General features: G+C 44.8%; 1 protein-coding gene across 5 annotated transcripts; it reads right to left on the bottom strand.

The window, feature by feature from the left end:
• Positions 1 to 12,883, bottom strand: Pgap4 (post-GPI attachment to proteins GalNAc transferase 4). 5 transcript variants are annotated; one of them, XM_085839293.1, is made up of 2 exons: positions 12,447 to 12,883; positions 1 to 1,388 (listed from the first exon to the last, which is right to left on the bottom strand). In XM_085839293.1, the coding sequence occupies exons 1-2, from the start codon at positions 12,828 to 12,830 to the stop codon at positions 537 to 539; spliced, it is 1,236 nt and encodes a 411-aa protein (XP_085695419.1). In that variant the 5' UTR covers positions 12,831 to 12,883; the 3' UTR covers positions 1 to 536. The 5 variants fall into 5 exon arrangements, with proteins under 5 accessions (XP_085695419.1, XP_021016171.1, XP_021016170.1 ...); XM_021160512.3 differs by having other exon boundaries at positions 1 to 1,823; positions 12,524 to 12,647; XM_021160511.3 differs by having other exon boundaries at positions 1 to 1,823; positions 12,447 to 12,619.
• Positions 12,884 to 14,484: the final 1,601 nt, after the last annotated feature.

Here is a 14,484-nt window from a genome sequence, read left to right as displayed (position 1 = left end):
CAACTTTGACACTTTTATTACACCAGGCCAAGGAAAACAAATAGAATATGGCAACATGGTCCTGCCTTCTTTGGGCATATATTCTCAGCACACATCCGTTCTTGAACCGTGGGAAAGGAATTTGTTCAAAAGCATCTGACTGTTCACCATACTCTACCCTTAAAATCCTAACTCAAGTCTTGCAGCACAGTGCACAAGATTTTTGGCAGTCCTGGGCTCTGTCACGAACCAGAACTTGCAGACACAGAGAAGATAACTACCACTGACTTTCATCCTCACGGAGAGAGGCAGACTGCATGAGGCGGTGTGGCTGTGTAGAGGGACAGAGATCCAGACTTGTGGCAAACTCCTGCTTCTTCTGGAGGTTTCCCAGTCAGGGCTTTTCACTCGGATGCGTTCCTCCCCTGTCCCGGCGCCTTTACACCTAGCAACATCGAACAATGAACTATCTGCAAGCAACCACATCTAAATAAAGAGTCCAGTGTGTGCCTCTCCCAGAGAAATAGCTAATGGCAGAAAAGCATTTCTTGGCACTCCTACAGTAGGCTGGGATGAAAATTGTACCGTAGGCTGGAAAAGAGCCCAATGTGTTTCACAAGGTTGGGCTCCACCACATAGGCCCTCTCCCCCTTGGCTCTCAGCAGAGAGTACAGTGCCATGTCTTTGCCAAAGCCCTTGTGGCAGTACACCTGGGACAGGTAGGTGAGGGTCCTGCGGGCAGCAGGGGCAGGGAAGAGCATAGCCGGGGTGCAACACTGAGAGGCAGGAACCACACTGTACAAGGAGGGACTCAGGCGCCGCAGTTCCAGAAAATAGTGTCGGCCCACCAGTTCCACCAGCCCCATGCTGTACAGACAGAAGAAAAGCATGACAGGCCAGCTGAAGCCTGGGCGGCAGGCAAACCTCATGTAGATCCAGGTTAGCACAGGCCCCAGCAGCATGCCCACGCCAACCCACTCCAGGATCCGCATAGGCTCTGGGTTGATGTAGTGCTGTAGCCTCTCTGGGTGATAGAGCTTTAGATACAGGGCATCTTGGAGGTGTGGCTCAGAGAAGCGAGCACGCAGGAGGTGCTCCAATACTGGGAAGATCTGTTCTTCGGGAATAGCATCATCCTCCACCATCAGGACATAGTCTGGATTGTAGGTCTGCAGCGATGACTCCAGGCAATACACATAGTCTTGCTTCTCTTTCTCAAATGAGTTAGTTGAAGGGTCATCACCGTAATCGTCTTCGGTGCCCTCGTAGCGGTTGGCCACAGGGACGTACTTAGAGAGCAGCTTAGCATCAAAATGGCTCACACTCCGTTCCACATTGCACAGGAAGAGCTGGTACCCTTCACACTGGGGGCCGCACTGCTGCAGAAGCCGATGGAACTGGGATACTACCTGTAAGACATAATGAAAGCCAGGCTGCCTATCCACAGTGATTATGGTAATCACCAGCCAGGGACGGGGGGTGGCCTGCCAGACGATGGGCACAGACCCATTGGCAGAGGGCAGCTCTTCAAAGTAGTGAAGGGCAGCTTCCCCCTCCTTCAGGCTCTGCTGCAGGAAGTCCTGGCTCATCTGGTTTAGATGCCAATGACGCAGATAGAAATATGAGTGGAGGAGCCGGTGGCAGGCCAGCGGGGCCAGTAAGCCAAATGTCACCACGGTTAGAATGAAGAGCTGCACAGCTGTGCTGCCCCAGGAGAGTCGCCGAAGCCTCCGGAGAAGCATGGCAGCTGGAGAGGTTGACGTGGTCATGGTGTCAACTTTTGGTCATGTCTGGTCCCAAGAACCAACCATCCTGGATCTCAGGCCAGAAGCATTAAGTCAAACCTAAGGAGAAAAGGTAGAATCAGAAAACAATACTTCAAAAACTTCCAACAATGCAGCCCAGCACACACTGAATCAGAAGTTCCAGTTCAAGGTCATGTAGCCACTAGAGACTTGAAAATAATTTTCTGCAGTGATTGTTTTCTTGCATTCTGTCCACCAGTGAAGTGAGCCTTGCCATGCTCACCCTGTTTATGATTAGAGGTACCCAGTGCATTCAACCAACTCTCCATGCCTAAGGATGTGACATTAACTTCACAGTGTGTCATAAAATAACCAGCAGTTGGTAAAACTATTATTTTGATTCACTTGCTACAAAGACGTGGGTGTTAACACAGGGCCACAAAACAAAAACCAACCAAACGGAAAAACCCAAGGCTCCACACAGAAGAAATACAGAGTTTGAGTAAGCTGCAGCATAAATGCATAGTGCTTGACCGTGCAATTTCTTCCTTTTCTGCATATGCCAATGGTGTGGGAGGGAGGGAACAGTTGGTGGCGCCTGTTAGTTAATGTCATCTTTGATTTCTCTAATCTCGTTTAGTCTAATCATTTAATTCTGATTGTCCTCCTAATTTATTTTGATAGGGCTATCATTAGAACCAGTAGGAATTAGTATCTTCGTTATGCAAGCAAACTGTGGACTAACAGCCTGGTCCAGAAAGGAACGTCTTGGGACATGATGCCTCAGAAAATGAGTGTGAGGTGTGAACTCCGGAAGTCACTTCACCTCTCCATGTCCTGGATTCTTCGGCTCTAAAATAAAATAATCTGTTTTGTGGTTTTATTACAGGTATTAAGAAATATGCCAGAGAGAAAAATTACACAGAATAAAAGTGTCATTAAAATATGTCCCGTGAAGCTAGAGTCTTGCTTTGCAAACAGAGAACCCCAGTTTAAACCTGAAGACCAGCCTCTTCCCCAGAACTTTATATAGAAGCACATCCTTATAATCCTACCCCGGGGAGGTGGAGACAGAGACGAGCAGCTCCCGGAGCTCACTGGCTAGCCAGCTTAGCCTGCTGCTCAAATTCCCTGCCAGTGCAGACATCCTAGATTAAAAGCAGAGTTAGAGGTTGGAAAAGTAGCATAATAGAAAAGAGTGCTTGCTGTGTAAGCATAATGCCCTGAGTTCAAATCCCACATGAAAGCTGGCCCAGGTGGCATTTGCTTTTAATGCCAGTGTTCCTATGGGGAGAAGGGAGGCACAAACAGAATTTCTGTAAGCTTGGAGCCAGCAAGTCTGGTGTGGGCAGCTGTGAAACCATCTCAAACAAGACAGAAGAGAAGGTCTGATATTAGTTTGTCTTCTGACCCGTGCAATCCCCCATGGGACATTTGTATACATGAACAGGAAAACGCATAAACACACATCAAAAGGGAAAAAAGCAAGGTTGACTTGTCTGAGACATTTGAGGTCCAATTTTAGTCTCTACATGCGCATGCACACATGTACATGTACATCCACACAATCTGCACGTGTGCTTGCACACATGTACATGTACATCTACACAATCTGCATGTGTGCATGCACACATGTACATGTATACCCACTCAATCTGCATGTGTGCATGCACACATGTACATACACACCTACACAAACTGCATATGTGCATGTACCCCCACCCTCACCCCACACACTGAAAAAAATGGGGTGCAAATTCGAGTAATATTTGAGGAGCAAGAAATTCTAACATTCTGATGGAAAACAGATTCACACCAAACAACAAAGTTAAAAATAATGAAACCAGTATAAGAGCAGTAGGCTGAAGGCAAAACTAACTGATAGCTATAGCATCAAAAATATACTCTTGCCTCGTGTCTTAGTCAGGGTTTCTATTCCTGCACAAACATCATGACCAAGGAGCAAGTTGAGGAGGAAAGGGTTTATTCAGCTTACACTTCCACACTGCTGTTCATCGCCAAAGGAAGTCAGGACTGGAACTCAAGTAGGTCAGGAAGCAGGTTGATGCAGAGGCCATGGAGGGATGCTCTTTACTGGCTTGCTCAACTTGCTCTCTTATAGAACACAGGACTGCCTGCCCAAAGATGGCACCACCCAAGAGGGGCCCGCCACCCTTGATCACTAATTGAAAAAATGCCTGACAGCTGGATCTCATGGAGGTATTTCCCCACTTGAAGCTCCTTTCTCTGTGATAACGCAAGCTTGTGTCAAGTTGACACAAAACCAGCCAGTACACCTCAGAAGTGTTTGTAGTCACTTGAAGGAAAGCGGTCCAGCTTGTAAGTGATGAGGGCTCTCCATGTCTCCTGAGGTTCAGCCGTACTGTCTGCCAGCACTCACATATCTGCATTCTACCTTTACACTGAGCTTCATTTCCTGGCTGCTGCCCTTCAGGGTAGGGGTCATATGACTAGGGCTAGCCAAGAAGAAAGGAGATGAAGAGATGAATAGAGCACCTCTATGGATCTAGAAGAGAGTCTGCCCCAACTGCTCACCTCTCCCCTCCCGACACCGACACTGCTTAGTGTTGTGAGCTACATGTAGACCACTGTATCCAGCTGCTAATGATTTTTGGACTTTTTTTTCCCTGTAGGGTAGTTATTCTGACTTGCCATCTACAGTCATGTAGAACACCAAACATCTCTCTTCTATGTTGTGACACATTTCAAAGAAGTAGAGTCAAGTCTGCAACAGAAGACAATGGTCCTGAGAACGCAGTTGTGAGTCAAAGGAGTTTAGTAATGTCAAGAGACCTGGAGAACAGCCCAAAAGGAAAAGAAGCAAGGAGCTTTTGGTAGCATATGACCCTGGGCTTGGTGATTTGTGAACATCACAATACTATAAACTTGTTCTTGCTTCCCCTGATCTGCTGAAGTCCACAGAGTTTTAGTACATCACAGACGGGTACCTCTCCTGGCCTCATTCGTCTCTCATCACTATTGCTGGACACCCAATATTGGAACTGGGGCAATTCCATGCCTCTAGTTCAGAAGCTCTGGGAATAGGGCCATTTAGGTAGTTTCCTGCCCCCATTACTCTTCTGTCCTGGTTATTACCCCAGAGAGAAAGACCATGCAGAGGATGGAATTAGATACAAAGGCAAGAAGATAAGACAATCAGCTTGGAAAATACCAGGTGTGCAGTAAATGCTATGGCTTATGATGGTACGGCAGGTGGCGCAGAAATGGGAGTGCCCATATTGACATAAAGAGGACCTTTAATCCCAGGAATTTTTTCCACTGTAGGAAATTCAAATACAGAGAGCAGGCTGGAGTCAGGCACCCAATGTGTTTCTCCCCATGGATCAAAGTGCAGAGGAAATGGCTCCCAGGGCTGGGCTCTTGGGTCGGGGAAGCTAAGGCGGAGTCAGATTTGCATCCATGTTGGTCTGCTGCACATCAAGTCTACACATGCCATCCACTGGGTAAAGCACACGGGGCAGGGAAACTCACTCTTCTCTCAAGCAAGGGGAGGGGGAAGCTCACGGTCAGAAACAAAGACCCGGAGGCAGGTTTCTAGACCCTCAGAAGAAAAGAAAGGCTCTCACAATCTGCTCAGAGAAACCCCCAAACCCTCACAGGGCATAAGCTTTGTCCCCCAGTCATGGGGAACTGAAGGGTCAGAGCAGGCTTCCAAAATGATCCCCCAAACTCAGTGGTTTATAAAAACTAAGGTGCTTAGCTGCTTCTGCTTTCGTATGTGGAGTTACAAACACTTTAGGTACATAAGACTATAGCAAAAAGCAGTGAATGTCTTTATTCTGAATATTCTGAAGAAATTAAAAGCACATGACAGTGAATGCCTATAATGTGCCTGTTAAGCATTAGAGGATTAGATTCTGGGGTACTTTTAAATTACCTTCAATGTTCTTTATATGAGAGAAGAGAGATAGAGGGAGAGTGAGGAAGAGACAGCAACAGAGACAGCCACAGAGAGGTACATGAAGTAGCAACAAAAATAATTTTATGGTTGGTGGGTCACCATAACATGATGAGCCATATTAAAGGATTCCAGCATTAGGAAGGTTGAAAACCATTGGTTTAGATGATTTCTCTGACATCTTTTCCAGAAGCCAATACTCAGTCATAAGACTGCCGCCGAGGCTCACACTCCATTGGCACTGTAGTCTGACTGGTTTTCTGAGTCAGCAGTTAACAACTGTTTCAGCTCTGTGGAGGTAAGTACTGCAATGCAAGGTACAGCATTCCCTAAGCTAGATTCCACCTAATCACCACATCTTGGGTATAGGACTCAGGAAACTATAAAGGATAAAGACGCTGGGACAAAAGCATGCATTAGGACTTCTATGAGCAGGTTCATAGAGTGATAGCAGATACTGTGTTTTAGCCAAGGAGCTGAGGGGATTTGGGAGACAGGACGCCTCACTATGTGTCAGGAAGTAAGAACTTGGGAACTGTCTATCTCCCCCTAGTCCACCCTCCTTCATAAAAGACACCACCACTTCTCAGGCATCAGAATCTAAGAGCCTAGCAGGTTTCTACTTCTCACTTCCTTCCAGGCTCTTCCCAATTCCAGGGCCTGGGGTCTGAACAGAGAGCTCTCAGAAGAGGGGAAATGGCTAAGGAATCCCTTCTAAAACAAAGCAACTAGGGAAATGCAAATCAAAACAACTTTGTGATTCCATCTTACTCCAATCAGAATAAAGATCAACAAAACAACCAACAATAATGCTGGAGAGAGTGTACAGTAAAGGGAATCATCTTTCTCTGGTGGTGGGGTTGCAAACTGGTGCAGATATTATGGAAACTTGTGTGGAGAACACTCAAGAAAGCTAAAAGTAAATCCTACTTTATGACCCAGCTATACCACCCCTTGGCTTGTGCCCAAGGGATCATGTTCACTGTTCCTCTATTCACAATATCTAGCAAGTGGGGAAAAGTGAAAAGTTCTTCAACTACCAAAGGCAGAATGAAATTGCAGTACACACACACACACACACACACACACACACACACACACACACACACACACTATGAATACTGTTCAGCTGTAAATAAAAATGGCACCATGAACTTTGCAGGTAAATGGATGTAACTAGGAAAGATCATATTAAGTGAGGTAACCCAGATCCAGAAAGACAGACATCCTATCTTCTCTCTCACCTGAGGCTCCTAGCTGCCCTATGGTAACTGGAGAAACCAACAAAGTAAAGAGGGGGCATAGCTGGGGTAGGGAGTCGGGAGAGACATAGAGAGAGGAAGAGCAAGGTACAAATGATTGGGTAAATGGGTAAAAAGGTAGGCCTTTAATTAGGGAGGTGAGGGAAATAAATATTGAAGGTGGGCAAAATAACTAGTGAACTCAGGCATCAGATCAGAACCTACAACTACCACTTCACTAAGTCATAATACCTAGCTACATTCTAAGTATTTGTCCTTAACCCCCACAGATAAGTATAATCTCCAACCGGCATCAAGAAAACTTCCCTTTGCAACAGAAGGTGACTGTTACAGAAAACCACAGACAATTAAAATGCCAGGTTGTGGAGCCCAGTCCCAAGGGATACACATACAAAATAATTCCCACACCTAAGGCACAGGCAACATTGTGGAAGAGGAGGCAGGAAAAAAAAAATTGTGAGAGCCAGAGGATCAGGAACTTTGCTGTGAGACTGTGCTCCAAATAACAACATCAGAAGTTACAGCCATAAAGTCTCACCAACAATTCTGCCTAGTCATAAAGTGGAACAAGAAGGGCAATTGATGGACAAGGGAAAGTCCTCGAGGCCTAAACCCAACACAAAGAACTAAGAAAGACAAAGAAAGTGACAGCTAAATGCTCTGAGGAAAGTTGGTCTAGCAGCTTTCAGATGAAGATGTGGAACTCTCAGCTCTGCCTGCACCATGTCTGCCTGGATGCTGCCACAGTCCCGCCTTGATAATGGACCTCTGACCCTGTAAGTCAGCCTCAATTAAATGTTGTCCTTTATAAGACTTGCCTTGGTCATGGTGTCTGCTCACAGCAGTGAAACCCTAACTAGGACAGCAACTGAGCAGGCTATACTTAGGAACATTAGAACTATCTGCATTATCTATGCAGCATTATTATTTTTACCTAAAGATGTCTCTTTTTTTAGTAATGACAAACATGTTTTTTAAGAAAAAAAAAGGGGGGGCCTGGTTTTTCTCAATACACCTTTAACGGTTTTTAAATGGTTTCATATCTGGTCAAGTTGAGATTTTTTTAAAACTTCATTTTTAACTTGTAATCAAGTTTACCACTTGATTTTTTCAAAAAGAAAAAGCCAACAAACTGCAAGCATATGTTAATAAAGGTCTTAAATAATAATAATAATAATAATAATAATAATAATAATAATAAAGTATTTTTAAATTTCCATAACTATACTCTGAATGCTAACTTAAAAACCAATTTAAAAAAATCTCAGATGGAGACACTGTTTAGATGAAAGAAGTCCTTCCTCAGGCATGGGGCGGGATGCTGCAAACCATGATGACAGTGTCCCTTCCCATCTGACCCTCTCAAGCACGGTCAGTACAGCACTCTTTTCTGTAGAACTGGTCGATAACAGTTCCCCTGTATCTGCAGAGGACAGTCCAACTGCTTTGCCAAGACCCCCCAAAATTCAGCTCTGACAGTCTTTCCAACAGCACACAGTCTTTCCTTACACACAGCAACTCAACCATAGAAAAACAGGTCCCTTCTAAACAACAGCCTGGTTTCCCTGACAGAACTGCCTACCTTTTCCTTACACATTGGGGCCTTCCTCAGAGCATTTAGTTGTCACTTTCGGCTTTAGATTTTACAGCCGTCCCTCGGGATCCAAGGTGGATTGGTTCTAGAACTTCACTCCTCAGAACACCAAAATCTGAAGGTGCTTAGATTCTTTATATAAACTGTCACGGTCTTTATGTGCTCAGTATGCACTTCTTAAATACATTACATTAGCTCTAATACTGGTCAGAACTCAGGACGCTATGGTTTTTGTTTAGGGAAGAATAACAATAAGAATTAATACAAACAGCCCGGCGTGGTGGCGCACGCCTTTAATCGCAGCACTCGGGAGGCAGAGGCAGGCGGATTTCTGAGTTCGAGGCCAGCCTGGTCTACAAAGTGAGTTCCAGGACAGCCAGGGCTATACAGAGAAACCCTGTCTCGAAAAACCAAAAAAAAAAAAAAAAAAAAAAATTAAAAAAAAAAAAAGAATTAATACAAACATGTTTCGTGTAAAGAAAATTTCATTTCTTGGATGATTTTCGATCTGCAGTTAGCTGAGTCCACAGATCCGAACCCCAAGGTACGGAGTAGAATATCTACTGTCAGAGATTTGTTACACCCTCACCGCCCACTCCAGGGCGTGTTAGACCCTTGATTCCATTTGGACCAATTGGCTCTCAGATAGCAATATGATTTAATCCCGTTTAGGTGGAAAAATAGATTCTAGCAATCCATAAGCAGGAAATTCAAAGCCCACACACTTCCCGTGTTGCCTGATGCCTTTCACGAGTTTACTCATAACCCTTCACTCAACAACCCTTTAAGTCCCTTCTTTTTTGTTTGTTTGTTTGCTTGTTTTTTGAGACAAGGTTTCTCTTTATAACCCTGGCTATCCTGAAACTCATTTTGTAGACCAGGCTGGCCTCGAACTCATAAATCTGCCTGCCTCTGCCTCCCAAGTGCTGGGATTAAAGGCGTGCGCCACCACACCCAGCTTAAGTCCCTTCTTACTGGGTTCAGTGTCATTTGTCTTTGATTTACCTCACAGGCCTGGCACAGTAAGTACTCTATACCAAGAAGAGATTTAATGACTGTATTTTGGCCACCATAGCCCTCTTTATTTCTCTGCTATAAAACTGGGAGCAGCATACAGTCCAGTCACATACTGGGCAGAGAAAAACTTATTTCTAACTTTGCCCAGCATTTATGTGACAGGTACTCTTTTAAGCATTGAGTGGATCTGCATAAAATGCCTATAATAGTTATTAAATTCACTTTGTAGGTGGGCAAGCTAAGGCAGAATAAACTTGCAGTGGTTAACAAAGATTTTGGAATGTAGTAGTAAAAAGGTCAATCCAGGATCCCTGCTCTTACCCAACATGAGAGCGTCTGAGCCCAAGAAAGTGAAATGAAAAACCATCAGAAACAGTAAGAACCACTTTTAAGACTCGGTAGGTAACAACGTAAAACAATACGTAGTGTGTGTGTGCGTGTGTGCATGGAACCACTGGTTACCTCTGAAGAGACATACATTATGTATTTATAAAACACATAAAGTAAATTATTTCATCCCATCAATCAAACTTCATTGACAGAATTAAAAAAAATAAACTCAGGTAAAGTGGAAAAGAAATACATTTAGAATAAAAATGAAATACCTACAAAAAATTTGGAGACATGGGCAGACTATAAACATAAAATTATACTAAAGGATATTTTAAAAGTCACTAATAAATGCATTAAAAGAACACTTTTCTACCAGAAAGTCTCAGTTAATAGAGAGGCGGTCCTTTTTCCAAAACAAGTTTTGAGAATTAACACAATCTCAAATCAGTTTACTCCAAGAGGAAGCAATATGGTTTCAATAAATGAGCATTTGCACAGGAATTGGTAAATCTTACAAGGTAATTCCAAGGCACACCCTTTGATGTGGGATAGCAAGTAATACACCCGACAGCAATGATGAGTTATGCTTCTTAGAACCAGTAAGAATGTCTCCTTTAAATTCTGTTCGTAATAGGAAGGGCTGAGTGATAAATGGGACAAGATAAATTTGTTGATTCAAATTATAGAAAATGTACATAATATGACCATTTTCATTTCATATAGGGAATATAATTTAATGAAAGTGAGCTGCGAGGCATGAGAGAAGGTTTCCTGCTGGCTTTCTACATGTCTGCAAAGAACATGTATGACCTCAGTGACCTGTACTCAAAATTTCACTCCACAATGAGTCTTGTGCCAGACACATGGACGGTGAGCAGGGCAGCAAGTAAGCCTAAATCCCCTTTAATCCCTAATTTAAATTGCTACATTTATGGTGTATTAGATATCTTATATTTGTGAGTTTGTCCCTTTTCATTATTGTTGTTTTATTAATTCTTATTTATTATATTGAGACAAGGTCTTGTTATGAAGCTCAGACTGGCATGAAACTAGAGATTCTCTTCCTTCAACCTCCCTAGCACTAGGATTGCGAGCCTGGGCCACTATGCCAGTGTGTATTTTGGTGCCATGGCTCTTGTTATTTTAATTACTGAGACTTTATAGCATGTCTTATTATCTTATTAAGCCTATTTTTTTTCTCATGACCCAGTATAATTCTCCTGGCTTTTAAAAACAACTTTGGTCTACAGCCACACCACCCTCAATGCCCCCAATCTTGTCTAAAAACAACTTTATTGAGGCACATTTAGTACAACAAAATGTACCATTTAATTGTTCAAATAGTTCAAAGTTTTGACAAATTGATAGTCAGATTACTATCAACACATTAAAAAACTAAGGAAAGTATTTTAAAGAATGTTTTGAATTATAATTAGAAAAACTACTCTAATTAAAATATGGGGAAAAGAATTACTGTTCCATCCATATAAATGAGCAAGACAAACACAGGTAATTAGGTATGGGCTCATATGGATAAAGGCAAGCAAATTAAAACTACATACCATTATTAATATAATTACATTATTAATAACTACATTATTAATATAAACTTCAAATGTAGAAAAATTTAAAGCTAAACAGAATCTCAACAACCTAAAAGATTTTTTTGTTTATATTTTTCTTTTTTCTTTTTTTTCTTTTCGCTCCATGCTTATCATTTCCATTTCTTTTTTCTGGTTCTCATCATATTAAGCGTTAGACGCACCTTGTTTGCTCTTCTGGCCTCATAAGCTATGTGGCGCATAAAGACCCCCTAGAAATCATCCAATAAAACAACTATTTCCCACACATGGTTTATTTCTCTCAGGGAAACCGGTGTGCACTTGCGCGCACACCCACACCTGCAGTTTCTGCTGATAATCCGCATGGTGAGATCATCACTGAAGCCGCATTGTGGTCCCGCAGGGAGAGCAAGGGTCGAGCAGGAGATGCCAGGTCACTGTGACCTGCGGGGGTTCAGGTCCCGCGACAACCTCCCGAACGCAGTGCGGCACGGGCGACGCCTGGCACAAGAACCTGAGCGAAGGCTGCGACACACCCATCCATCCTAACTACCACTCTGGGGAAAATAAGAGTGACTGAAAACCCTTAGCTTGGCATCTAGGGCCGTCGCTGACCTTGGGGAGTCCCCTCTGCCCACCGGCCTCAGTTTGCCCACCTTCAGGCCGAGACTGCGAGCCGTTCGCAGTGGCGTTCCAGGCGCGGGCGTTCCCGGGAGCGGGAGGGGCGCCTTCCTCCGGTCACCTTCGCTGGAGGACGCGCCCCGCCGAGGACGGACGGAGGGGCCTCCGCTCCCGGGCAGCCATTAGGGGGTAGCACTCGAGCCGGCCGCGCGGCCGGGCTGTGTGGGGCTCCCGGACTGCATCCTCGGGCCTGGTGACAACACGGCCCGGCCAGCGACAGCCAAAGAACGAGGCGACCCGCCTGGTGCCACAGACGCACCGAGGGCGGGGCCGCGGCCGAGCCAGCCTGCGGGGTTCAGGGCGGGGGACGCAGGCCTCGGGAGCGCCACTCACCTCTCTGGCCGTCGCTCCCACATCGCGTCCCCTCGCGGGCGCGCTTTTCCGCGACACCAGCCCGGCAGGAAACCTACCCGGTGGAGGCGTCAGCTGCGTCCTGGCTTGCCGAGGCCACCGCTGCTGTAGCCCAGGCTGGCCGGTCTCGGTGGTGGCGCCTTGGCAGAACCCCGCCGGGCAGAGAGTAGCGGAAGGCTCGCCTCCTCCCGCATTCGCTCCGGTGCAGGGCTCCCCTAGCTCTGCCAAGCCACGTGACCTGAGAGCTGCGGAGCAACCGCAGCCCCCAAAGCTGGCTTGGGGGTGGGGGTTGCGGGGCGGAGGGGGGGAGTGGAGGCAAAAGGCGCCAACTGATGGGCAGCGAGGGAAAAGCAGAGTGGCTCCCATGTCAGGAGAACAGGATGATGTCCCTTTTATAATGGGAATGCAAGCCTAGGTTTTATTCCATCAGGTGGGCACAAGAAGAAAGATGTATTTTAATAAAGCATCTCGCCTTTTGCGGAAGCGTTTGTGTAGAAAGCTATTTCTCTGTTTCTGAATGGGCTTCAATCTTCTAAACGCCTTCTGTTTAAATGCAAAAGCCCCTGGGAGACATAACTGGAGAGGGAGAAAAATATACGCACTGGGGTAGAGTAATCCTGATGTGCAACACAGGGAAAGCATAGGAAATGACTCAAGGAAGGGGGAAAAAACTGTGCATGTCTGACTAAGAGAAGGTAAAAAACAGCCAGCTTTGTACCCTAGCCTTACCAGGGCTCTCACCACCATACGTCTTTGTGGCCATTTTTATTGCTTCTATTCCATGTCAGTTTGCCAGTGTAGGCTAGGACTTAAATGAGTAGTTTGGATATACATATAATATGAATTTTTTTGGTGATCATAATGTTGTATTGTCTGATCATTATCACTTAAATACTCAGGATGGAAACAAGTTGCAAGATTAGAAGGCACCGATAGAAAATATCCAGTAAAACCCTTTCTGTAACAGGGTACATACGAGTTTACAGGGTTAAAAAGAGGAAATTCCATAAGTAAATTATTTGATGCAAAAATGAGATCATCATCTTGTTTCCAGATGTTCTAGCTGCTTTCTACTACAGAGGCAAACAATCCTGAGCTCAGCCTATTGAGCCAAGTTCCTGCTGTTGAAGCCACTCAGAACTCATGTCACTGGGGTTCTTTGTACATGTGTCCACTTGCAGGAGCCTTGAGGTGATCACAGAAAAAGACAACCAACTACAAGAAAGGCTATGATATCTGCCTGATTTAGGTGAAAATTTCTTGTCATTTGCTTGTCTGGTTTGTATGTATTAGACGTGTGTACTGGATGGTTCTGTGTGTCAACTTGACCCAGGCTGGAGTTATCACAGAGAAAGGAGCTTCAGTTGAGGAAATGCCTCCATGAGATCCAGCTATAAGGCATTTTCTCAATCAATCAAGATGGGAGGGCCCCTTGTGGGTGGGACCATCTCTGGACTGGTAGTCTTGGGTTCTATAAGAAAGCAAACTGAGCAAGCCAGGGGAAGCAAGCCAGTAAGAAACATCCCTCCATGGCCTCAGCATCAGCTCCTGCTTTCTGACCTGCTTGAGTTCCAGTCCTGACTTCCTTTGGTGATGAACAGCAGTACGGAAGTGTAAGCTGAATAGACCCTTTCCTCCCCAACTTGCTTCTTGGTCGTGATGTTTGTGCAGGAATAGAAACCCTGACTGAGACAACGTGTGTTTTTAACTTTGTTGGTAGTGCTTCTTTCAGTGTTTTATTCCCAGTTCTTTTGAGATTAGAAAACTCACCTACGGTAAGATTTTGTTCACTAAGTCTGTGGAGAGCTTTTCTTTAACAGTCCAGAATAAAGCCTGTCTTGAGGAGTGTTCCCTGTGGCCTTGGAGAGATACATGCTGGGCAACTGTTTGGTTTTACAGTGGTTTCATATTTTAAAGCTTCCTGTCAGGCATAGTACTATTGACACCTTCTTTTCTGGTCTTGACTTTCTAGTTTTGTCAGTTGTGGAAAATTGTCTGTTAAGGTTAACGAAGCTTGTGC

The sequence above is a fragment of the Mus caroli genome, unplaced genomic scaffold, assembly GCF_978045245.1.
Source record: "Mus caroli unplaced genomic scaffold, Mus_caroli_1 scaffold_6, whole genome shotgun sequence".
NCBI classification, from domain to species: domain Eukaryota; kingdom Metazoa; phylum Chordata; class Mammalia; order Rodentia; family Muridae; genus Mus; species Mus caroli.
The sequence above is the reverse complement of the archived record's forward strand: the minus strand, read 5'-3'. Positions and strand labels throughout refer to the sequence as shown.

Bases quoted from the DNA above. Each gene is read 5' to 3' on its own strand.
- Pgap4 (XM_085839293.1), bottom strand. From the start codon at position 12,830: ATGGGAGCCACTCTGCTTTTCCCTCGCTGCCCATCAGTTGGCGCCTTT. The intron at 1,389-12,446 runs GTGAGTGGCGCT...TATGTCTTACAG, and splicing joins TGGGAGCGACGGCCAGAGAG to GTAGTATCCCAGTTCCATCG.